We start from the raw sequence: 25,836 nt of genomic DNA on the forward strand, positions 1-25,836 counted from the left end.
AGAGTGAGCGGCCTAGCAGCGCCGGCAGAAGGAGGACCTTTAAGGTGCTGAATACGTGCTCTGCTCAAAGCCCTTCACGGGGAATTATATTGAATTGCCCAGATACAAATTCCTGAACGAGCGAGTTCGCTCCGTGTGTCTGTCTCTATATGCGTACATACCTTTATAGAGGGCTCAATTGGAGTTCCCATTTCGATAGGATATATCATGTTCACATCTTCAATTGCCCCGTGGTTATATAGCGGGAGGGAGATCGTCGGCCTTTTGTTGTTATCCGCACACCAATGTGCCCATACTCGTTCGGGCAGAATTTATGAAAGCCAAGTAAATTGTCGACGTAATTAATGATACGCCCTCGGAAATGCGCACAGCGCGGCGCTTTCAATTAGATGCAACCTTTTTTCCATCCGCAGAGGAAAACAATGCACAGCTACGGGTGCATTATGATGGGGAAAAAAATTGCGTGCCCCACGTGAATAGAGGTCGCTGATTGAATTTTGGATGGTTATAATTACTCGATCGTGTATTTATTCTTATACGAGTAAATTACGAGATAGCGAAATGAGCTTCCGGTAGAACGTTATGAATTAGAAATCAAGCATAATGCGAGCCATCAATCACGGCACCCTTAATTTACCGACTCGAATAGTTACTCCGAAAAACACAGAGACGAGCGAGCGAGTTGTTTATTAAATTCGCGTGCGGGAAAGAAAACAATCGCGTCCGTGCTCGGGTGGGTGGGAACGACCATCACTCAACATCGATTCTTTACACCTCGTTTTCACTCATCCAAAGTAAACAAGCTAAAATAAATCTCGCACTCGCCTTTCCGAGCGTGTCTCGCGCGAATCGTCTCGTCAATTAGTCCAAGGGTATTCTTGGCATCAAAAATTATTCACGCACCATCCCAACAGTCATATCTTCGAAACTAAAATCCCCTCGCGAAAAACAGAAATAGAGAGCGCGCACCGAGCTTTTACGGAGCTTCAAAGCGTATACGCGCGGAAAATAAAGGAAAAGGTAGCGGCAAAAAGAGAGTAAGAGAGAGAGAGAGAGAGAGAGGAAGAGAACGTTGTGCAACTCGATTCACAGAGGCTTTTAAGGTTGTCGCCTTGCTGGCGCTTCTTGCGTGTAATGTTCTCGAACGTTTATGTCCACCATGAATTTATGACGCGACGATATTCGCCCGATCCTCCCCTCCCTCCTCTCTTTCTCGCGCGCTCGCGTCGTCGTGAATAATGCGCGGATCTGGGTCGACGCGGCGAACGGCAAAGAAGCATAGCTCTCGCGACACTTCCACACGTCGGGGGATTATTTTCAAAAGGCCGGAGAGGAAAAAATACGTCGTTTTTTCGTTTGCGCGGGCACGCCTTGTTTTTCCGTATATCGAGGGGGGCTGGCTGTGATCAAGCCACGAGATGGAATAAAAGTGTTATTGGAACAAAACAAGACCGCGCGCGCGTCTATGGCGTCTATATAGTTGCGGCCTGGGAGAAATAATAAAACAAGTGGATTTTAGCCGCTACCATAAAAGTGATTTATTTTCCGGGAGGGCTCCTCTATTCACTTTATACCGCTCGCCAGCGCGCGCGGGCGCGGGTGCAAGAGAGAGAGAGAGAGAGAGAGAGAGAGAGAGAGAGAGAGAGAGAGAGAGAGAGAAAAAAAAAGCTACGTAGATATAGGCACACGGGACTGGTTGCATCGATTTTGTATTCAACGGTGATATAAGGATTTTTTCGCCAAAACGATCGCTCGATTATAAATCATCGTAGGATATGTCTGTGCGCGCGCGGTTGTGCGCGTATAAAAAATATAGCGCTAGTTGTAGGCACGAGTGCTTTTTATTACCGCTTGGACACGCATCCATTTTATTTTTCGGCCGAATGCAGCGTTTCGATCGTGGATTTAATAATCGTTTTATAATGCACCCGTGATAATAATTTGTAAATCTCTTTATATTCCGTGTCGAATATTCTATTATCGTCGATATTGCCGTATATAACACGGCGTCGCTGGATTCATTTAATTTCGCTCGTCGAGCGCACACAAGCAAGTTGATTAAAACTCGGTAATTAATATAATGACGAACTGATTAAATTCTGCTGAGAATACACGACGAGAGCAAGCGATTCTCAAACTCTGACCTTCCCCCCCGCCCGCCGAAACAAAGTCCGCAATTTAGACACGCGGGTACGTCGCAGGTAAAACGCACGTCGCGAAGCCTCTGCACCCATACACGTGTGTATATAGTTACCATCGCATACCGGAGAAATTCTCATAGCATCAGCGCGGCGGCGAAGGTTCTTTGAGAACGGCAAATTTCAACCCTTTCGATTGACTCAATTAGTTCTTAATAAATACGCTTTGAAGTGGCATACCCGGCTGGGAACTTCAGACTTGAACGAGATTTCTCCGCGGCCCCCTCTCTCTCTCTCTCTCTCTCTCTCTCCCTATGGAGGTGCGTAGCAACGGAGGAATACGAGGGCAGAGAGGGTCGGCTTTATATACGCATGTCGACGAGAGCCGGAGAGCGCGAGAGAGGCGCGTATTGATTTTCAATTTAGCCTCAATGGCAGACTGAATAGTTTGTAATATTGCATATATCGGGCATATTTCATGCAAATATCGGGACTCGAGATAGCGTGCGAGAGACTAAATTCCCGCGACGGTACGTTTATAGTGTGCAGTATGGAATGAAATTGGCGAGGCGACGTGGTCAGCGAGATACAGTCATTCAGACGTTGTTTGCGATGGAACTTTGTTTTGCGGTAGATTACACGGACTTCATTTCGCCTCGAATATTAAATTCGTGACATATCAGAATTAAACCGTAACTAATGCCTCGCTCGAATTTTCATTTCTAAAAGTTGGATTACGTATAATTCGCGGTTTATTAATTCAGATTGTGGAACGTGATTTTACTCAAAATCTCATCAACTCTTAACACAGCAGCGCTGACTACTGAAACTTTCGTAGGTTTGCATAAATTTTTGTCTTATACCGTAATACTAAATTATGTAAATCAATTAGCTTTTGAATTTTCTATTTTTCATGCGACAGAGACGAGGTTTCTATTCTCCGCTATCGCTCGTTAGTCATCTAAAATTTTCGTAATTTTTTCATATCCTCGAGAGTCTGTGGATTGAAGAAAACTAAAAAAGAAACAGACACAGCCTCTCTCCTCCTCTTCCAGGAGCAAACAATCATGTAGCGAGATATCTCGTGCAGCATCGAGTACGCATACACGAGAATAAAAAAGACACAGTATATGAAGAGGAAAGAAAGAAGAATAATAAGAAAGAAGTTTACTCACGACTTCGGTTCTCGCTGTCGGCAGGTTTCATTTGGATCGGATGGAGTTTCTGAAACAGAACGAGAAAAGAATCCATTTTATTCCTCCGCTCTCGCATACATTACGCTCTAAGCTATTCCCATAAAATTATCATTCAACGAGCGTGCGCGCGTCCCCCCCCCCCCCCTCTATCTCTCTCTCACTCACGCGCCGCATAGGCTCGTGTCGTCGTTCTCCGGGATATATAGGCAGGAACCATCATCTCGTCCGATGATACATCGCCGGGCTCATCCTCTTCTATAAATTCGCGTCGTACGTATACATGTAGGTGAGAGAGTCGGCCTCTGCTACTGGTGCGAATCTGGGTTACGCAGTAACGCGTTCGTTCCCACGGGATATGGCTATAGAGTCAGCTGTCCTGTCGTCGACGACGAATTCTGGCGCTCGTCATTGTGCGGCTACACGTAAGATTCGCATCGGGCTTATTATCGCCGGGCTCGATCGGGGCATTTTCGAGTCGTCGGGGGGTAGGTATAGTTGTACATCGTTCGACGATCCGAGATTGCGACGGACGCGCCGAGTTGTTGGATAATTCATGTGCCTCTGCAGCAGCTAGCAGGAGATTGATCCCGTCCGCTGAGACTGTAGATACTCTACTCGCTCGCGAGAACGAGAGCGACTCGTCGTGTCGCCGAGAGTGGCTAGTAATGCGAGCGCTCGTGGGGATAAGCGCAGGAAGCACCGATTTCATTCAGCTGAGAGCCTCCTGTCCTGGCTGGCGCTCGCGGGGGTTTTACGTAAGGCGGGTCGAGCGTTTAGCTTCTTGAATTAATCTGATTAATGAGATATGCAGCTTTTGTTACTATACGCGAGTTTTCCTATAGGTACGTGCAGTGTGAAAATTAACTAGTTTCCCGCGTCCGAATTTTCAGAACAAGGGGATTACAATGTACGCCCATCCCGCCGCGGTATAATAGCTTCATTTTCAGCGGATTTTCAACTTTGCTCGACCCGCTCGATTCCGTATACACGTGTTGGATTTTCCCCTATAGCCACGACCAAATCACCATCTCGCGCACACACGCGTACCAGAAGTGTTAAGAGCCGAGGATTTCTCGTGTAAAAAAGTACTTTACATGCGGCATAAAAATCAATAGGCCGTCGCCATAGCTCTCACCTCTCCCTTCGATGGACATACAATTCATCGGCGCGTCGTCTCTGGCCCCCCTACTGCAGCTCTACGCTATACACGTCGGCACAGATTCATTTCACGTATGCGGCGCGTCGACGGAATGAAGAAGGAGGAAAGCGGACGACGAGACGAATATATCGGGGCTGCAGTAGCGCCGTAAAAATCTGCATAGATTTTTTTCCGAAGCGGCACCTGCTGCGGAGAAAAAAGCTCCAGAGCCCCGGCGGTCACGTACGCGCCGTCGAGTGAAACGGAAGTGCGAGGGAGAGGGACGACAGTGCTCATCAATAAGATACGTCCTCCTCCTCTCTTCCCTGCGCGTGTATCGCTCTCTCGACTCGCGGCGTTACTTTTCCTGATTCTCCTTTTTCCTAATGAAATCACGCGTTACGCAAATTTTCCACGGGATTCAGGAGTCGCAGTGCGCTTCTAGCCGAATAAAAATTACGAGAATATTCGTTTTACGGATAATACTTCGGCGACGATTATAATTCATCGTCGCGCAATTCAAGCATAAATACGGTCTAATTTCCCGGTGCACACTCAGACGAGGAAAATATCTCGTTCTGTTTATTTGATTAATACAGCAGCGGCAGTGGTATAGCCTTTCCTACTCGTCGTCGTGGAAAAGCAAAGCATATTTGCGAATTTCCCGGGCCAAAGTGTCTGTGTACCGAGGTGCGCGGGAGTATATACTTTCCCGAGTGCACTTTGGCCGCTCATTAGGCCCGACAAAGCCGTCTTTCACTGCGCGCGTGCCGCCGCCGCGGAGTTTGCTGTCGGGAGCAGGCCGCGCGCGCGAGTAGTCGATTACGAGCACACAATGCCAACCCTTCTGTCTCGCGAATTTGCTCGCTGATGTCGCGCTCGTGATAAACGCTTTTCTGCATCCTACTCGTCCCTTCGTGTCTTCCTTTCTCTCTCTCTCTCTTTTCAGCCGACGCGACTACTGCATGCTCGGTTTGTTTTCGGCCTCAATTTCACTCGCAGACTAGACGCGGGAATAATTATTGCAGAAAAGGGGTATTATAGCCTACCGTCTCGTTAAAAATAATCGATCACAATAATTTTCGCGTATTTGCGCTGGAAAATCGTTCTAGAAATTCGAACTGGTCGTCCTTGAAACTCGCGTCGCCGTTATCACCGTAATTTCCGAGGATAAACACAGCCGACTGCCTTCGGCTGCCAATTAGACCGGACAGCAAAAAAAAAAGCGATTGCAACGATACTAACAACTAGACCCGCTAACTCGAATTCGCAGTGCCGGAAAAAGAGCCCGCGCCCCCGAAAAAAGTTAGCGCGGCCGAAAATTGGCCCAAAAAAGCGTATTCACAGCGAGTGAGCGAGAGTTGTGAACCGGAGCGGAAGTCGTGATCTATTTCTCGTCGTGTGTCGACGAACAGCGCGTGCGTTTCTCAGGGAAATGGAATCGATTCCCCTGCTGTTGCAAAAATTGCACATAGCGCCCGGGTCATACCGGGCTTTTTCAACCAAGTTTCGGCGCGGGCTCTTTGTTTCTGCGAGGCTGCAGGAAATCCGATTCGCGGTCTCGCTTTCATATCGAGCACGTCACAACCTACACACGCGCGTTTCAAATTGTGGGTGTGTGTAATGTATAGACCGTTTGACTTATATTACCGCGAGGCTCTTGGCTTTTTGTCTCCCTTAAACATGCCGCGCCCTTGTTCACGTCTCTCTTTTTACGGGCCCGCGGAAAATTCTCGCTGCTGCGTGCATAGGGTAGAGAGGATCTCTTCTTTTGGTGAAAAACGCTTTGGCGCTACTTTATTTATTTACCCCCATTGGGAGAGAGAGAGAGAGAGAGAGAGAGAGAGAGAGAGAGAGCTGCCGTCGTAACCTGTGGAATAATTCAGTCTCCGCGATCGCGGGGGCTTGCTGTAAAAAAAACGACCGAACGCTGATGTCGGAATCCACTGCTATTAAGCGATAGATTGGAAGCTTAATAAGACGTAAAACGCCAGGGCGGATTCCTCGAGGGCGATGGCTTCGGAAAAATCGCCGACTCATCAAACTACGCCCGCGGGATCACGATCATCATCCCCGCAAATCGTCCGCACGTACGTCCCACACGCACAGATACGAGGCTCGAATAAACAAAGGAATTTCTTAATTTTCTACCTCGAAGGGCAGTGTATATGGTACACAGACACACACGCGCAAACATGTCACCCCTGGAGAGTCAAAGCGGCGAACAGGGGCGTTTACGCGCGGAAATTGAAAGTTTTCCGGATGACCGACATCAGCCGACACGCCGCGACAGACTAACGGAAATCACGCGCGCCAGATTTCTTTATTTCCCCAGAGCGCGCGAGTCGCCCGCTAAAATGAAGCGGAAAAACGCGCGACGCAGTGTCCCCCGACGTATCGGAGCGTGTCGAATGAAATTTCTGCCACGCGTTCGATCGGATTTAAGCATGTATGGAGAGCGTGCGCGCTGTAGAAAAATTGCATGGATGCAAGCTCGATTCGATTGCATGTACTCGTCGTCGTCGGCGTCGCGCGATCGCGATTTTTCGTCGCGATAATGAGAGAGAGAGAGAGAGAGAGAGAGAGAGAGAGAGAGAGAGAGAGAGAGAGAGAGAGAGTTCGCGTACTTCCGCCAACACAACCCCTCGTGAATTTACGGTCAGCGTAAATTTCCAAGAGTGGACGGCGCAGCACGTCCGGCCGAAAGCGGCGCGGAACAGATTGGAAAAGGAGATATTAACTTGGCATCGAAGCCGCTGCGTCGATTTGTGAAATACGCGCGCGCGTGTGTGTGTGTGCGCGCGCGGCTCGTAAACAGTAATAGAATCAAAACCTTCTTCGTTCTCGCGATGATTTATTCCGCGTGGTTGGCGAGATAGCTGCAGCATTTTGCGCTGCGAAGTAGCGACTGGCTTTTAATTAGCTCGTGGGCGGAGCTTGAAATAGCGCTCAGGATTACGTCTCTCTTGCGCCGCGATAATTAATTGATCATCTTCTCAACTCGCGAGTGGGTTTTCAGCCGCATATATGCTTCAGGTGTGTACGATGTAAATACAAAAGGCAGGTGCAAAAAATTCATAGATACGGAGTATACCGTGTGTATACATATTTACGTCGGTGCAGCACTCTTGGCAATGTCGATCTATATCGCTCTGAATCGTGCAGTACTGCGCACATCCCGCGATGCAGTATTCATTAATAGAGGCATCAAAAGCTGACCTAATTCGGTCGACATAATGCTAATTAATTAATTATTTCCGAGTTTTATAACAATCCACGAGAGAGCTAAAAACAGTTATCCGCGAACGTGTAAAAAACGCGACGATATGAAAAAATAAGCGAACAAGCTTCCGCGCTATAAATTCTGCCTAGCCTTGTAGAAAAATGTTTAATTTCGCAATAGAGTCAGAGAGCGAGCGGCTGGTCAGACGAAACGTCAACGGCAGCTGCGCCGGCTATATATTTCCGGCGCGCGCTCGAAATGAGACTTTGTGAATGAAGTATGTACTGCAGCCCATGCACGCATTACGTAAAGCTCATGTCTTGCAAAAATGCAAAAATAACACGCGCACCGTTTTAATCGAAAAGTGATGGTAAAAACGAGAGCGATCAGCAAACAACCGACTCAGCGGAATGAAATATCGACGGATTAAACCGACCGGTCGTTATCGCGCAAACACACACACACACGCGCACGAGCACTATGTACTGTCATACGCCGCATAGCCTCCAAAAATCATCCCTGCGCATATAGAGCGCGAAACGTCCGGATAAAAGCCCGAAAGCGCGAGCGACGCGTGAAAAATCCGTCAACGCGATTGTTATTTTTCCGCAGACGCGTTAAGAGCGCCGCCGCGTCGAAAAAGTGCAGTCATCGTTAATACAAATTGCCGCGCGCCGACAGAAGTCTAGCTTTACCAAGACCGTCGCGACCATTATCCGCGTCCGTTAATGACGTCCAGCGTTTTTTGCTCGCCGCAGTCGGGGGGACCAAAGAAGCGTTCGTTAACGAGAGGATATACCTATAAGGCGAAAAAAGGGTGAACCGCCGCCGAAAAAAAATCCAGCCCGAGAGCAAGGAAGCAGCTCGAATGAAGAGACTCGAGTATTCCGCGTTTCGTCAATTGTTTGTCGCCGCAACGCGCGCGCGTTATTTAAAACGGGAAGAAAGACAGAGAGAGAGAGAGAGAGAGAGAGAGAGAGAGAGAGAGAGAGAGAGAGAGTGAAATGTGGGCCACGGCATCAGTCTTCTCTACCGCTTAGAGCGTCGACTATGGCTCTGCGGGCGAGAGTTCGCCGAATGATTTATTTTCGGTTCCGCGATCTTAGCAGCAGTGGTCGGCCTGGCGTGCGAAAAGCGCGTCGACTATGCGAGAGTGAGAGGCTCTTACAGGTGACTTTATTAACCGGAGACGAATTCCTCGCTCGCTCTATAAGAGGCCGTATTATTTAGAAGCCGAGCGCATTGTCCGCGTGCACGCACGTGCGAGCGACGTAACGCGCCGTCTCCATTGCGCATCGACGGTTTAGAACCGGTCAATTGCAACTGCCACACACGGCGTTGTGCAAGCGTGTGTGTGTGAGTGTTTCTGACAAAAGCGGGTTAACGCCGACAACTGGTGCGTGCAGTGCTATGTGGTTTTGAGGTGACACGATTTCACGTGCCGCGCGGAGGGTATCGTCGTACTTGACCTTAAAGTTTTCGATCGAGCGTAGGTGCGCGTTATATTATGCATCACTGATGCATTATTGACTATATTTATTGCTAAATAATGGACGGCCTTTTATTTCTATTACAGGTTAAACGACGACGAGAAAGCGGAGCAGTGAGCCTTGAGACTCATTCCGAGCGATTGTTTGACAGCCTGAGCGCATCGAGTGTAATTAACAGCTCGGATATTTCGAGCCGCGCGTCACTCGTGTTCCAGCAAAAGACTTCCTCTCGCTATGCGTATCATATACGCGGTGCTTATATACAGGTTGTTCGCTCGGGCGGACGGAAAGCTGCGGGAGTAATCTTCACCCTTTTTTCTGCTTCCCTCTCTTCTCTCGCCTATAGCTGTACTTTGAATATGCGCGTAGAAGGAGACTGGGAGAGAGAAAGCAGGAAGCGCCGCAGCTCCGCGGGCGCGAATAAAATTAACGAGGCACTTCTTGCCCTCTTACGGTTATTATCTCTCTCTCGGCGAGCTCGCAGCGTCTTAAACCCCTGGTGTAATATCGAGAGGGCGGCGCGAGAACTGCCACCGCCGCCGGGAAACCGACTACTACCCCCTTTTCACACATCGCCGAGCCGCCCCCGTCTTGCAATATACATCCCGCGCTTCTTTTCTCTTTTTGGCTCTCAGACGCGATTCTTCGAGCTGGTGGCCGGTAGGTATACCATATACACGGCGAGCGTATGTTGTACACGCGATAATAATTATACGCATATGCGCGGACCTAATGAGATTCCAGGTGGCCGACCGTCACGGCCACTCGCGATAATGGTTGGCGTGCCTATCGGCCGCACGCGCGCGCTGCACGTAATACCGCGTGACAGACGGATGGCTGTCGAAACTGGATCATCGAGCTTGTTTTGGCCTTTCATTTGCGTGTATACGCTGACGGTGCGTCTGCCGGCGACTTTGATTGTGCGCGATCCGAATCCGCTCGTCTCGCGCGGTGTACTGATGATGGCATTATACGCGTGTGTTTGTACACGCTAGGATGAAAATCGTTTTTGCCTTGTTCCATAAAGTGTTTGGTATAATTCAATCGGTAGCTGACGATAATAACCGCAGTCGGGATTGTTTTACCCGCGCCGTTATCGATTTTTTTGCCGTAGCAAAATGGACACGAGCGTCGATTATCATCGGCGATCATTGTTTTTACGCTGTCGCGTCGTCGCGATGTATATACGGGGTCATTGTTCACGTTTTCCGCTTATTCCGCCGCGCTGGAGCGTACATGCATGGAAATCGAACTATTTGAATGCGCTCGCTTGCTCGCTCAGTATAGACTTAATATTATCCCTGCGGACGCTTTCGTAACTCTTCGAGGCTCCATATAATACGGTCGGGTTGGAATAGAAAAGTCCAGGAAATCGAAGCCGCGTAGGTCAAAATTATTTACAATCAAAGTGAGGCGACACGTCGGTGCGGGCGAATAAGTGAAAGAGCCCGCGTGACATGAAAAATAGAGGCGCTCGGCGGTGATTTATGAAATACGCAAAAATCGAACCAAGAGAGAGAGAGAGAGAGAGAGAGAGGATAAATTTCCTGTCGTAGAAGCTGTCGCACAAAAGGGCGAGAGAGAGAGAGGAGAGGGTTGCAGCACCAACGGCCTCCTTGCATTTCCCGTCCCTGGAACAGACCACTCGTGGAAACGAAATCCGATACCGAGGCGCGCCGGCTAAACTCCTTCGAATGCATGGATCTCGCTTCTCCATCTTTTAACCTCCTCCTTCTTCTTTTCCGAACCATTATTCTTCCTCTGCTTTCTTTTTTGCCAGCTTATACTCTCCCCGGCGAATTTCGCCTATCGCGGCGGCGCCCTCTATTTATTCGGAGCTGCGCGCAATTCTTACCCGCAATTTGTTAAACAAAATGCCTCCTCGCGGTCGACCTGCTTTTTTTCCTTTCAGAGCTCCTCTCTCTCCATCCCGTCGTCGTCGTTGTTTCTCTCCATTTGTGCGCTTTTTTTCGTCCTCGTCGCCGGCGTCGTCTGGCCTATACGTGTGTACGTGTGTGTGTGTAATACCTGCGCTCGAGCGACGAACAATGGAGCGGCTTTGTCGTCGGCGAGGCTATTACCGCTCGAGCCCAGAAAGTCATTCGGCCGGCGATAAATAAGCGCACTGTGGCGGCGTCGCGCGGCCGGAGCTCAAACTTAGCGCATTGTGTGTGTGTGTCGAACGCTCAACAGATATATCAGTTTAGAAGCTAGCACGAGCGCTTCTCTCTCTCTTCTACTGTGCGCTATGTAACTTACTACTGCTGGACAATGCTCATACAGCGAGCAAGCGACCGTTCGCTTCGTCGCGTCCGGCGTTATATTATCGGAGAGAGTGGAACGTCGTATAGGAAAAGGAGGATACGTCGACGCTTCGCTGGGATATGGGATTTCTGTCGGAGATATGCGAAATCTGTCGAGATTGCGCTGAATGGATGACTACGGATTTTCGAATGATTATTATTCAAATTTAATCTGTTGGAGTTTTTTTGAATTAATGTTTGCCTTGGCTATAGAGCGCGGTGTACGCAGATGTGATGGTAATTGAAAATGTAACGCACGTTGTAACCGAGGTATATTGTAAATAAAGCACATTATTCAAAGTGTCGCCGTTTCAGGGCGAGCTGAGTATTATGTAAACGCGGAGCAAGCCGTGTACACAAAATCTCACGTACGAAGAATGATTTTATTAAATTAAGCGAAACTAGGTCAACTCGTTATCTTTATGGCATTTCGCTGAGGCTACTATTGTTGGATTGTTTCCATAGAATACGTCGGGTAAATAACATCAAGCGCCGGGTTATTGAATTGAAATGTCATGCATTCGAGTCGACCGTGACAAAAAGACTCGTGTAAAAATCTCCAATCGACATAATAGCGCTATCTAATCCAGACGAAAAAACTTCCTGCCAGGATCATTATCGACGTCTCTCAAGTTCAATCGAAAAAAGCTCTAGAGAGCGTACTCGAAGCCAAGATAGCAATCAATGCTATATCGGCAGGGCGCATGACGTGGGCCGTACCAACCGGTCGCTTGCGCTAACGACACCAGCGCTCGTATAATTACACGGGGAACGTTCGCCGTAATTATCACGCAGCCGAAGCTAGAGTCGGCGTCTCGGCGGATAGGCGATAGCCTTGCTTTTGCGCATCGCGAGCAATCGAGGCGCGAATACTAACGACGAACGAAATCTCGACGCGGGTAATTGCCGCGCAGCGGACGTTAATCGACGCGATAATGCCCCGCGAAAGCGAGAGAGAGAGAGAGAGAGAGAGAGAGAGCGAGAGAGGGGGGGGGGAGAAACCCTTTGATCGGAGAGTTTCGTCTCGACTTCTGCGCACCTTAGCTGCAGTAGAGATCTCTCGTCTTGGTTCGGCGCAGCGAGCGATAATGAGGATAATAACGAGGTGTAGATAGTACAGAGAGTGTGTTGAACTTACCCCGTGAAAGGTCTTGATGTTGTGGAGGGCGTTCTGGGCGGCCAGCGCCGCCTTCCTCGTGTAAAACGTAACGAAGCAGCACCCTGAAACAGAGCAAAAAGACTTTTGGTTAGAGCCTCGTTTATTTAAAGACTTAGCGCTCGCGACTTTTCTACGAGGGCGAACTAGACCGGACTTCGGGAGCTACTTGATCGACCCGGAGGAGGAGGGAGAGGCTAGCTCCCGATAGTTACGAGTTGCCAAAAGTTCGATACGCCTCTGGGAGGCTTTAGCTTCCGGCGCTAGTCTCTCTCTCTCTCTCTCTCTCTCTCTCTCTCTCTCTCTCTCTCTCTCTCTCTCTCTCTACCCACTCCTTCGTTCGTTCACCTTAACGAATGGAGTAGGCTGCGTACAAGCGCAAGAGACTATATACGGTGCGGCCGCCGGAAGGAAGTCTCGTTTACGTGTATTCGCCCGATGAGCTTGTAAGAACAAAAAGCTGCGCGCGCGAGTGTATACGTGCGCCGTGCAAGCTCTACTGATGTAACTTTTGAATTTCGGCACTAGAGAGACGGGCTCAGCGGAAAAGGTGCGAGTGTGTGTAAGGGACTGCTGCGGAGTGAGGGGGCGCGCGAGGATGACCTGGTCTTGATGCATTTAGCATTTCTCGCCGAAGAGGTATTTTGGCACGTTTACTGCAGGACAGTCGTGGGACGATTCATTTTCCCGGCTCTACAGCTGTGTCCGATGCTGCGCTCGCTTGTAATACCACGCCGGAGCTTTGTCGAATAATTTCACTCGAAAGCTCTCGGCACTTTACAGGCTGTGCAGTATACAATGAATAGCAATGAGCTGCGCCCTCCGTTATGTGAAAATTGTTAAAACGCATAATCGCGCGAAAATTTCAATTAAACAAGAGCATAGCCGGACCTAGTTTTTCAGATTCAAGGTTAAAGCACGACGAGAGAGCGCATCCCTCATCTGCGAGAGTGTCCTCATTAAACAGCTGGCAATGAGCCGTCGCGAGCCGTGAAACGCCAGCACATGCATTTTCCCTCGTGCGGCGGCGGAAAGCACATCATGCAGGTATACTACACACGACGACGTCGTCGTCGACCCTCATATCCGCAGCAGCCGCGAAAGGACAAATTATGACGCGACGAATATGAGACAAGCGGACACGCGCCTGCTGCACACTCTAGCGACCTTGAGACATCGTCATCAGCATCGCGTCATTCGTCGCGCGCGCGCTAAGGGCTAAATCATGCGCGAGCGAATCTCTCTTGGCTGGCAAGCGCGAGCTTGTAATAGTCGTGTCTACAAATGGCCCCATTCGTTATCGTGCCAACACCCGGACCTCTAACTCTCCTTCTCTCGCGCTCCGGCTGTGCTGCTGCTGTTGCCGGCCGCCATTTTTCAGTAGGTTGACCTTAAAAGGTGCTGCTCGCGTGACGCAAGCGCTGCTGCTTCGATGTTTTATATACGACGGAAGTGATCTTTTTTTTTCTCTTCCACCGTGAGCTTGTTATCTCACGCGACGCGTACGTGTTTTTTGAAAAATCAGAGTACATTCGTTTGCAGAGGGCGCAGGATGCAGAGGGATAAATCAGAAAAGCCATCCAAGGTGAAAATCAATTCCACGCAGTTGCGACATCGTTTCCAACTATTCTCTCTCCGGTATAACGGATCTGCCGTTGACGAAAGTCGATGACGATAGGGCGACATCGCCGCGGACATTACCGGCGGAACGTCCGCTGCGCGCTGCTTATCAACACGCGACTGTCGGTCCGATTGACGAATAGACGCGCGGTCGATCTATTGGCTCCGCGTACTGACGAATCGCGCGAGACTTTACACGATTCGAGCAGCGGTGTTATGCTCGACTGAATTAACCAGTGGATCAGGAGGAGTCAATCTCTCTCTCTCTCTCTCTCTCTCTCTCTCTCTCTCTCTCTCTCTCTCTCTCTCTCTCTCTCTCGGCGGTAGCGGCGCTAACTCCTGTGGGATATTTATAACACTGGCGGCTCGGTGCAGTCGATCGATGCCCTGAAATGTCTGCTCGCTGTCGATAATCGTTTCCGAGATCGGTGATGAATGCGATTTCTAGGCTGCGCCTGATAACTTCACGCGGAATTATGAGCCGTTTGTTTGGAGGCTGACAGGAGGGCAATGTTTAGTTTGATTATACGTTTAATTAAGCGCACCGCCGGTAATTGATGGTTAAATTAAACTATATGTTGCGTTCTGTCGGCTCCGATTGTTTATAGAGCAGTAATTTGTGGCCTGGTTTATTTACACGGAGCAACGTTGCATGTTTCCTATTGTAATAACATCGAATGTCTGTTTTTGTTGCTAGCTCGAAATACATTTTTCTATGTGGTTCAGAGATGAAAAATGCGTGCATCGAGGGGTAAAGAAAAATGTCCATTGTCTGACCAAACACTGCGCGTTACTACTAATTAGCCGTTCTTCGCTGTTAACGAATTTTATAAGCCTCATACATTCTCTTGCATCAAAACCATCTATAGAGCAACTTTCGTTTCGAATATTCGCTATATCGCTTGCGAAACCAAGTCGAGCAAAAAAGAAGCAGAACCTTTTCTCCCGAGAGAAGCGTAAACTCTTTTGCTCGTCATATGCAAATGAAGCCCCCTAAAATACCCCCAGCCGCGGCGTAAAAGTGAGCGCGGCACATAATACGGCCATCAGCAGCCACGGCTCGGCGGAGAAATTATCTCCGCGAGAACGGCTACATCCCCGCCGCCGGCTCACACATGCGCACACTGTATGTACGCCCGAACAAGAGTCAACGAAGCGACGATGTGGCGCTCGCGATGCAAAGTGTCATTAACTCAATAAACGAAAATTAATTTAATTCGCGCTCGCGCGCGCGAATCGCTCGTCTGCAAAAATTGACGCGACTGCGCAGCGCTGCCAGCTCGCCATTAGGGATTCCCAATTCGCGTAGTCATGATTATCGTTAATTGGACTCGGAATTATACGCGCTCGCGCACGCGGTGCGTGAAACTCGCGAGCGTGGGAGTCGCTACGAATTATGCATAGCTTTTCCGTGCAGGAGAGGGCTCCTCTGTTCGCCGGAGCGACATCGACACTGGCAGCCCTCGGGCAACGGACTCCGCTGTGCCGGGAAAACGGCTCTTCGGTGTCTATAACGTCGCGATATACCTTTATACGTATGGACAGGTGGAGCGATAGGGAAAGAGGAAAGAGAGAAAAAAGAGCGGAGAAGAAGGCAAAAAACTTTTACGCGCCCAAAGAGCCGGATATAATTCGATTGAGGACACAGCGAAGCAGTACGGCTTTTTGCGAAATAAAACGTGCCTGATAAAGCGAATAAATTATTTATGTACGTGTACGTTTATACGAAGGAGGAGAGTCGATATGCCGGAGAAGCGGTAGTAGCTGCTGTATATAGCAAAGAGTTTAAGCGTCGCGATAATTGGTATTGTTGATTTATTCATTAGAGCTCGGACGATATCGCGCGTGTATGTTGTAATATGTGCGATTAACTAATTAAAAGCTCGTAGATCTTCTCATTCGTGAGGTGCAGCACACGATTACAATACGCATTTCGCAATATGTACATCATCGATTACGAGTAGGTAAACTCAATAACCAGCGAAAAGGTAACCCCATCAGGAGACAGGGCTCCCGAGCTCCTTCTCTCGATAAATCGTCGCTGCCCCTGAAAAGCGGCAGTAGCCGGCCTGCGAATAAGCCGACCATACACTCCCCAAAACGCGTACGTCCCGAGGCGGCATGCAGACACCCCCGCGATAAAATCTGAACACACGCGCGTCCGGCAGCCTCCGCTCTGACACACGCGGCACGTAAAGAGAGACGCGAAGCGCCATCGGTAGCAGCAGCGGCAGAAGTAAGAGAGCAAGAGAGAAGGTCGGGCTAATCAGAGGTCGCGCAGTGACGTAAATTGCAGTTCGTAATCTTGCAGGCTGGGTAAGCTCGAGCAGTAGCTAATATCCTCCCTCTCTCTCTCTCTCTCTCTCTCTCTCTCTCTCTCTCTCTCTCTCTCTCTCTCCTGCTGCCACCGCCGCCGCTGGTCGCAGAGCTCTTTGCTCAAAGGAATTGGCGTGTATATACCGCGGGAGAGTTTCATACACGTGAAAGTCCGCGATATCATAGTGCCGGACAAGGGTTGCGGTGCCGTCGTCGGCGGCGGGGGGTGGGATGGTTCAGTTGGGACTGGGAAGCCTGAAAGAGAGAGAGAGGCGAGTACACGAACGTTTCCGTGTCGAACACGCGGGGAGACATATCGCTGCCGGCCGATCGTACGTGTGTGTGCGCGTGCGCGGGTATGTGTGTGCAGGGCATCCCGCGGGTCTGCGGCACCGGCTAATACCTGGCCGATGCGTGATTAGAGTCCGCAGGGAAATCTAGCCGAACAAGCCCCCCAGGTAGCCTCTTTCCACCCCGCGCGCGCGCTTTCTCCAGATTCCCGATAAATTTCATCTCGCTCGATACAGCGCTGACGCTGCGACTCGCTCCCAGCTCTCTCTCTCTCTCTCTCTCTCTCTCTCTCTCTCTCTCTCTCTCTCTCTCTCTCTCTCTCTCTCTCAACAGTCCTCTCGCTCGCGTTTCGATGTATTTTGATAGCTCGCCAAGCGAGCCATCGGAATCGCATCAGTCTCGGCTGCTTGGATCGCGGCGCAACACACTATATTATATATAATACTCGATCCGCTCTATCAAATATCGTGCCCACGCTATAGCTGCTCTCTTTCTTTCTTTCTCTCTCTCTCTCTCTCTCTCTCTCGGTACGAGAGATGGAAAGAGAGAAAAAAGTCGAGAGCAGAAGCTGAGTCAGGAGGTAAGGCGACTCCGGCGCCACTCGTATTGACAATATCGGAGCTCTGTGGTCGCGGGAGCGAACACGAAAGGCTCTCGAGCTCTCTCGCCACTCGGACGCGCGCATCAACAGCGCAGGCGAGGGAGAGAGAGAAGGAAGAGACGCTGCTGCGCTATTTGACGATGTCCACTCGGGCGAAGAATTGCCGGCGCTGCTGCGGAGGTGCGGGGAACTACGCTGCGCTGCGCACGCGATTCTATACCCGACCACCGTCGACGTACACTCTGCGGATATATATCTACCTCTCCGCGCGCGCTGAGCGCATTGTCGGGGGCTAACAGACTGCCGAGCTTCGATGAAGGGATTTTCCTTGAGCGGCTGCGCTCGGGAATTTGCGCTTGTCCGACTGCGTTTTTTTCTACTTCTCGTCCGCACATACACCGAGAAGCTCAGCTTTATTGTTTTCATGAATTTCGCGTGCGGTCGATACTGCATTTCGTCAATCGCCGCATCGAGAACAAAGCTCCCGCATAACAATATGTAAGCCAAGTTGGCAAAAAACGCGCTCGCAGGGCTAGAGCGTCAGCATCCATCGTCCTCGCAAGCAACAAGACTGCGGCAGCGTTGAGCTTGCAGCTCTCCTGCACTTATCCCTCGTGCGACGCAGCAGCAGTGAGCTTTGATCGGCCAAGCAACGTAATTTCCGTGATTAGGTCGAGAACAAAGCACCGGCCTCGGCACCTGCCGGAAACCGCTCGCGCTGCGCTGGCTTCCTTCCTGTCGCCGTCGTCGTCGTCGCAGGATCCAATGTGTGCTAAGCTTTCTCTCTGATGCCGTCGCTGTATATACGCGTTGTTACGTGCAGTATATAGTGGGAACTTTCGAATTCGAAGCTTTCAGCGGCGACTTCTGGTTACTTTTGAGTTACCCTATCCCGGCTCCACTGTAACTCTATCTCAAAGCAAACTGCCGAGCGGGGGAGAGCGTTAGTGTATACAGCCAAGCCGCCACTAGCCCACGCCGCGCGACAGCTAGTGCACTATAACGCCGCGCGCGGAAACAACTTCCGGGAGCGAGCTGATGCTGCTTCCGAGGCTCAAGTTTTTCCCTTTGCTGCACCCTTGTTGTCTCCGTTCTTTCGTACAGCTTTTTTTTACGTTGTGCACCGAAGTTACGAGAGCACGCGTGCTACTGCTATCCGATCCTCTGTGCTGGCACACTTCGACGAGAATTAAAGTCCGAAGAAAATTAAAGCGCGACGCGAGACCTCCCCCCCCCCCCCCTCCCGAGAGCACGCGTCGTAATAAATCCGGCGATTCGTATCTGCATAATGAAATTCAAAACGCACGCGCGGAAATTCGTGTTCCACCGCGCGAGCGCGTGCCGGCTTAAAGTGAATCCGTGTTCCACTACGCGCCTTTTGAAATCCACAGCCGCACTGCACGCTGGCAGACTTTTATATTACGAGAACGTGTACGTCCGATGAAATGTTTACGAAAACAAAATTATCAAACACACGCCCTCGGGGGGACCTTTGCGGCGGTCGTCTTATGTACATACGTTGCGATATGCCGAGAGCAGTTTACAAATCGAGGGATTTTCGTTTTGGAAAACGATCGCAAACATCGATCTCTCCGGCCAAACTCGATAACCGCTGCGGAATCCACAAAAGCAGGGCAACGGCGATGTATACGACGAATCTGTGTACGATATACAACACACGCATATACAACAGCAGCAGCCCTTTCCCCAAGGCCATGCATTCGCAGCGCGGCGCGACACGTGCGTCCCGTGATAAAACCGAGATTGCTATCAAGCTTCAATTCTCAGAGTAGCGGCGCTAGCAACACGTCTCGATACCGAGCGCCTGCGATCCGTGTGTGTCTTCGAGAGATGCGGAGAAGTACGTGTGTACGTAGAGGAGAGGCAGAGCGTCCCGGGAGCGCTTTAAAGCCGCGCGCATATACATATAAAGACGTCAAGGTTGGCAGAGGCTCCGCGGCGTGACGCGTCCGAAAGTTTGCTCTCTGCCGCCGCAGTCGATTATCGAGCTCGAAATTATTGCTGAATTTTCCCGGTCGCTGCGATACCGGCTAATAAAAGTTTCGTAATTCTCGCCCGAGGATTCGCAATAACGTTTTTAATCCGACCCAGCTTATGTGCGCGTTATGGATCGATCCGAGCGAAATAATCGAGAGAGGGAAAAAGTGCAGGCGCGCAGTTCCTCGTTGTGTTCCATCCTCTCTGCGCGCTCTTTGGCCTCCGACACGCGTCCGATCTCTCGCGCTAATCCCTTCTCAGTTTCCGCATCCATGCGGCATGATCGGCTATACAGTGGAGGCAGAGGGTATAGAAGGAGTACAGGAGGGGCAGGGTATAATCCTATCGGCGCTGCGCGGAACATGCATCCGCGTATCTATTCCGATACACTTTTATCCGGCCGCGTGTGCGGGCGCGTCATTGGTATTCCGCGCACGTAAAAGATGGCTTCCCCTCGCGGATAATGCCGGAGGAATGCTCCGGACTAGGCGACGAGAGTCTAAACCCGCCACCGCCGCCGTCCGTCCGACGTCCGTCCTTTCGATATATATCCTATATATATATATATATATATATATATATATATATATATATATATATATATATATATATATATATATATATATATACACACACACACACACACATACACACACACACACACACACACACAGCTCTCTTCTCTCCTTCAACTTGTCGCGCACCCTTAAGCTCGACGCTGCAATTCACGATATACAACACAGTCGAGCGCGCGCGAGAGCCTGTATAATGCGTGTGCGTGGGTGTATAGACGACGTCGAGGTGCGAACGAGAGAGCTTATTAAAATGCCCGGGTCGTGGGTCTTTATGCGTTACCGTCGCCGCGACGAGGGGTCGGCGATCTATATTGGTTTATTATGGTGAGAGAGAGAGAGAGCTTTCTTGCGGGTGATGAGCTTGTGAGCTGGAATATTTATCAGCTGTGCTGCCGGGAGAGATGGGTTTGTTTGCGTCGGGCGTTTTTGCGGAATTGGTGTGAATCACAACCGAGTCGCTGTAGGGAGAGTAAAAACGCCTAGCGAGGGTGGAATGTTTCTCTTTTCGGGACGTCTTTATTAGCCTGGCTGCGCTGAGAATAGAAGGAATAGCACAGCCGCGATACACGGGTCGAAAACGGGCTTTCAATAAACTGGCTAATCCCGCGATCAAAAACATTCGAGCAGAACAGCCAATCACCATTTCAAGCTAATCTTTTTGAGCGCATTTACGACACAATTACCCGAGGCTCGCGCGAGACAGGTCTCAAGGGGCCGCCGGGGCATCTAAACTCCGAAGCTCGTGCACCTGGTCAACGTGGGCGGCGATAGGCGCAGCAGCAATCCCCGCTGTAAATTCCGGCCCCATACGCTCGGTCTAATCCTCCCAGCCGCACACGCGCGGAGGAGGAAACTGCCACGGCTCGGCGTCCGATAACCTTACACCTCTCTCTCCCTCTCCCTCGCCAGCTTCCCCATTAACGCGCGCGCGCACAAGGCAACGTCGTCTCGAGTAATCCGCGAGCCAGTAGTCCTCGCGGCTAATCTCTCGGGCCATAATTCCAGGGCCTTGCGAGTAACGTATATACGCGCGGCGCGAGATCGTCCAGGTGGAGGAGGACGAGCTACTGCAGCAGCGGCAGCCCCGCGTATAATAAACGGACGTGTACGTTCTGCGTTGCCGTCAGTTGCAGGAACAGGTGGCGGCGTGTCTGTATACATATACCTATATACGCGCATATAGATGTCTGGAGCGAGATACACGTGCGCGAGTGAACGAGCGTGTCTAAGACAGCGCGCGGGCGAAGAAGATGGCGTGTGTAGTCAATAGCTCGGCGTTTTTCTCCACAAATGCGATCCTAGCTTATTGGATTTAAAGTCGTACACTGGCTTCAGTGCGGGGAAAGACCGCTTTGAAGATCCCCGTCTCGGTCGTGTATGCGCGTCTGTATGAAAGAAAACGATATCCTTTCTCGGGGACACACATGCCGCGTCATCGTCGTCGATACATAAGCGGCGGGTATACACGCGAGATTTCTATCTTTTCCCGTAACCCGCTCTCTTTATTCTCTTCTGGGGTTAGGTCGATGTATTCGTGTATACCTGTATACGAGGAGAGAGCGGTAAAAGCGCAGCAGCCCTCCCGGCGGGGAAAGCAATCGCCTAATGAAACTAGCAGATTTTTCATCGTCCGAGAGCCATTTGCGATGGTTTATTGCGCGGCCGGATATAACTCTTCTCTCTCTCTCTCTCTCTCTCTCTCTCTCTCTCTCTCTCTCTCTCTCTCTTTCTCTCTCTCTCTCTCTCTCTGTGCAAAGGTTCCACTACCGCGGCTGTACTGCTGCTTTCAGTTCGTATAACTGGGTGACGACGGCGTTCCTCCACTGGCCTCGATATTTTCCAAGCCGACGCGACTAATTGTGACGTTTCTGCGGAAATTCTAAAATTCGCTTTCATACCTCGCCAAGAAGAGAGAAAGCGATAAATATAATATCGAGAGGGAGTTGCAGCTACGGAAGCTCATTTCTCCAAAGAAATAAGAGGGACGAATCCGACGCTTTTCGTTCCGTTGCAGAGAGCGTAGTTTATACGGCGAGACGCGACGGATAAGCGCAGCAATTATTAGAGTTACCGGGCTATGTATCGTTCGTCGTCGCCCGCGATCGAGGCGCGGCTGAAAAGAAATCCGATAGAAATTCGATAGATCGAGAGAGCGCCGCCGCCGCCGGGAAAAACCATTAATCGAATAAGGGTGTATCCGCCACGAGAGCGCAGCAAAAGAAATAACGTATATCCATACATACTCCTCCTTTTTTTCTCGTTCTGTTTGTTTGTTTTTTTTTCCACTCATCTCTCCGTGCGAGAGCCGTGTGCGAGGGGAAAGATGCCCGACTAATTTATACCTCATCCGCGCACGAGGCGAATATTTTTCGATAATCCTGCCAGCCTCTGCTGCGCCGCGGATACGGATTTCGATGGCAGTTAGCGATAGGGCGCGTCGGATTATTTTTGGGTCCTTGTCGCGCGGCTTGATATTTTTTTAATGAAGACGTTGAAGTACGCGCGCGACTCGATTGTGATCGACGTTACATTTTCTCCGCGGGATTACGTGTGTGTGTGTGCGCTCGGTGCACCTGCATTAAGTTGTCACATTTGCGGAATAAAATGAATTTCACAATGTCACAGACAGAGAGGGAGAGCGAGAGCGAGGTTCTCATTCTCTTTTAAAACTCGCGCATGCAGGAGAGAGCATTCGTTTCGCCAGGAGCCAATTAAAATTGAAATTCCCAACGCGGTTATATATAACTGGATCGGAAATTAAGTTTCTGTCAATTTTCATAGCAAGTAAGCCTTAAACTCCTCCTATAATGGATTTTTAAGTAGATTTTGACGCCCGAGCGCGACGTGAAAAAGTCGTTTTCGACAGAATTAAGTGACCTACTTCGCTCGTCGTCGATGCCGTGTGCGGTGAGTCGAGAGACAGAGAGATAGAAAAAAAGCGAGCTTTATTCCGATAAAAGTGACTTCCATTTTCGATCTTTAATTCGCGGAATGCGTGAAAACGCCGAATAATAACGGGAAACATTATTTCCGAGGATAAAATTTTGCGGCCGAGCTCTGTCTATATCGATGACACGCGAAACTTTCGTATCAATTATTCCAAATTGGCGGTTACTCGATTATGTCGATATAAAGCGTTCAGGAATCGAATGATCGAGAGATAGCAGCGCGCTTTTTCAGCGGGAATTTCAGATGCATTTTTTTAATTAATCCGATTCTTACAACGAGCCGTATAAAAGTCCGGCCCGACTAATTGATTGAATTAGTTTTTTATTTCACCGAGTCGCATTAAATTCCATTTTCCATTCCAGCGTTTCAGGTGAGCTATACATACGCCGGACGAAAGATAAGAAAGAGAATTTGCGAAAAGTCCAGGGCGCGATGAATTCCCTCTCTCTCTCTCTCTCTCTCTCTCTCTCTCTCTCTCTCTTCTTTTTTCTGTGCCGAGAAGGAGAGGAAGCTTTACAACGACTCGTCGTCGCGACGACGACCGCTTACATTTCAGCCGTTACTTTCAGCTTTTTCTTTGACTCCAGAGCAGCCGCATAGTGGTCTTCTTCGCGCAGGCTGTGTATACCAGAGAGCGACAGTCGACAAAAAAGGTTATGAATCCTAACTGCGTATGAATGCCTAAGGAGACGACGACGACGACGACTAGTTACGAGAGCAAAGGGAGGAGGAGGAGGAAGCAGAAGCCAAAGGGGCGGCCAGATACACACTTTTCGAAATGAACGTCGAGGAATATTTCAAACACAGTTTAAACAAGGGGAAAATTGAAGTTGCCGCTTTGCATTGCCCGAATAAATATTTATCTCCTAGCTACTGGCTTGCTTTTGGAGAAATATTTCCCTCGAGTGCGCGAGCGTATACTTCCGTTCGCTCCTTTTTTTCTCCCCCCTCTCAACTCGCCAGCTTCTTCTTTCGACAAATAATAGAGCACATAATTGTCCGCGATGAATATTCTCCCGCGCAACAGCGGCCGCAAGGCAACTTGTGTGCTAGCTCGCGGAAACTTTTTAGCGGCGGCTTTTTTTTTAATAGCCGCAGGGCATTAATGTTGGAGTGACGAATGCGCCGGCTAATTGAATAATTAAGCGCCGAGAGCATCGCGGATTTGGTTTTTACATCGAGTTGCGGCAGCCAAGTGTGCGCAGCTACCGCGCGATGAGATGATTAACTTTCGAACGAACTTTATCATCCCCTATCGCGTCAACGTATCGTTTGTTAATTAGTTGCATTTTAATCAGAACTGCGGGAATATTTCACGAGCAATCGTTCGAGTTAGTAAATTATTCAGCGTTGAATATATACGCGCATGAAAGAACATCGGTTTTCGAAATTGGTAAACACGCTCTCCCTAGTTCAAATTTAATAACCGAGTGAAAATTGTACAGTGTATCGAATCTGCTTCGATATATATAATAAATCGCGATGAAAAATCACGTATTATACAAGCAGCAAACAACAGCGTATAGCGAACACTCGGTGAATAAAAAAGCGCGAGCCCCGGCAATCAGCACGCAACGAAACAAAACAACGGCGCTACAAGAGGCAGCTCCGTGTCCAATTTGTTCCGTAACAACTAGTGCCATAAATAGTTCAAAATCACGAGAAACCAGAAGCGCAATGAAGCAGCAGTAGCAGCAGTAGCACAGCAGTGCCATTTCTACCCGATAAATTTATAAGTCGCGTCCCCGAGAGGGCGTCTGACCATAACGGCATGACTCTACTTCATCAGCGAGCGCCTGGCTATATATATACGCGAAAGCAGCAGCTCCGCGGGGAGTTCTTAGGGCAAAGTCATTTGCCGAGATCCGCGCAGCGGTGCTTCTTCTCGTCTCCCCTACACACAGCCATATATGTATATAGATGTATATACCTCTACGTAAGCTGTTCCGCTGATAAGTCGCTCTCGTGACACACGCAGATGACGTTCGCAAAAGTCTCGTGTGTGCGCTGTTCGCTTTTAATTCGAAACGTCGAAGCGCCACCGCCGGATGCGAAATTCGAACGCGGTTATTCGATTGCACGCGCGGTGATGGTGCGGCCGCCGCGCGCTCACGTATAGATGATAATTGGCGCTCGTTACTTAGTACTCTTTTGATAGGCTTCCGCGAATAATGGAGTTCGATCACGCAGCGAGTCGGGTTGCGGTGCTGGCCGCGGCGCTACTCGTTATATACACGCGAATGGCCATTAAGGCCTTTTAGTCGTTTTTAGAGCTTAATCAGACCTGTGCGTCCGTGTTATATAGATTCAACTTTGACGTCAAGCTTCCGCAAAGCTCGTTTCGAAATTATTTTTTCTTCTCTCATTCGGGAGGGATCGTCTTTCGCGAAGATAAAAAGATACTCGTGTAAAGCTCTCTTTCTCGGAACACAATATATGCACGAATAAGGGCCATCGGCTGCAGTGCGCTTTAACGGATAAAAATATAAAACGCTTCGACGACTCCCTTATCACCGCACAGTGCGCGGCGGGCGAATCCTCCCCGGGAAATTGTATAAAAGCGCGGGCCGTTCGACTACGGCGCGCCGACCAATGTATAATAATATATATATAAGCTTTTTAGAAAAGCATCTCGTCGGCCGGTGATGAAATTTAACGAGCGCTATATCGTACTCCGGAAAATATAATCCGCGCCGCTCCGCAGACAGTTTCGTAAAACGCACCGGCCCTGTCGCACATCGTGTGCATGCGAGAATAGAGCCGAGTCAAATGGTACTGAGGAGGATTACAAAGTAACGAGACCCGAGAGAGGGAGAGGGAACCGGCCATTGGCCGCGACGCT

The 25,836-nt window shown here is 49.8% G+C and overlaps 1 protein-coding gene across 38 annotated transcripts in view; it reads right to left on the reverse strand.

Moving 5' to 3' along the window:
- The window catches only part of LOC100121536 (arrest), a 296,681-nt gene that overhangs the window by 39,330 nt on the left and 231,515 nt on the right, over positions 1 to 25,836 (reverse strand). For all 38 annotated transcript variants that reach the window (XM_032596765.1, XM_032596764.1, XM_031924661.2 and 35 more), the window contains 2 exons: positions 12,627 to 12,709; positions 3,314 to 3,362 (listed from right to left, as the gene is read on the reverse strand). In XM_032596765.1, the coding sequence (XP_032452656.1) occupies positions 3,314 to 3,362; positions 12,627 to 12,709 (132 nt within the window). The remainder of the gene's footprint in view (positions 1 to 3,313; positions 3,363 to 12,626; positions 12,710 to 25,836) is intronic.

This window comes from Nasonia vitripennis, chromosome 2, assembly GCF_009193385.2.
Source record: "Nasonia vitripennis strain AsymCx chromosome 2, Nvit_psr_1.1, whole genome shotgun sequence".
NCBI lineage: Eukaryota > Metazoa > Arthropoda > Insecta > Hymenoptera > Pteromalidae > Nasonia > Nasonia vitripennis.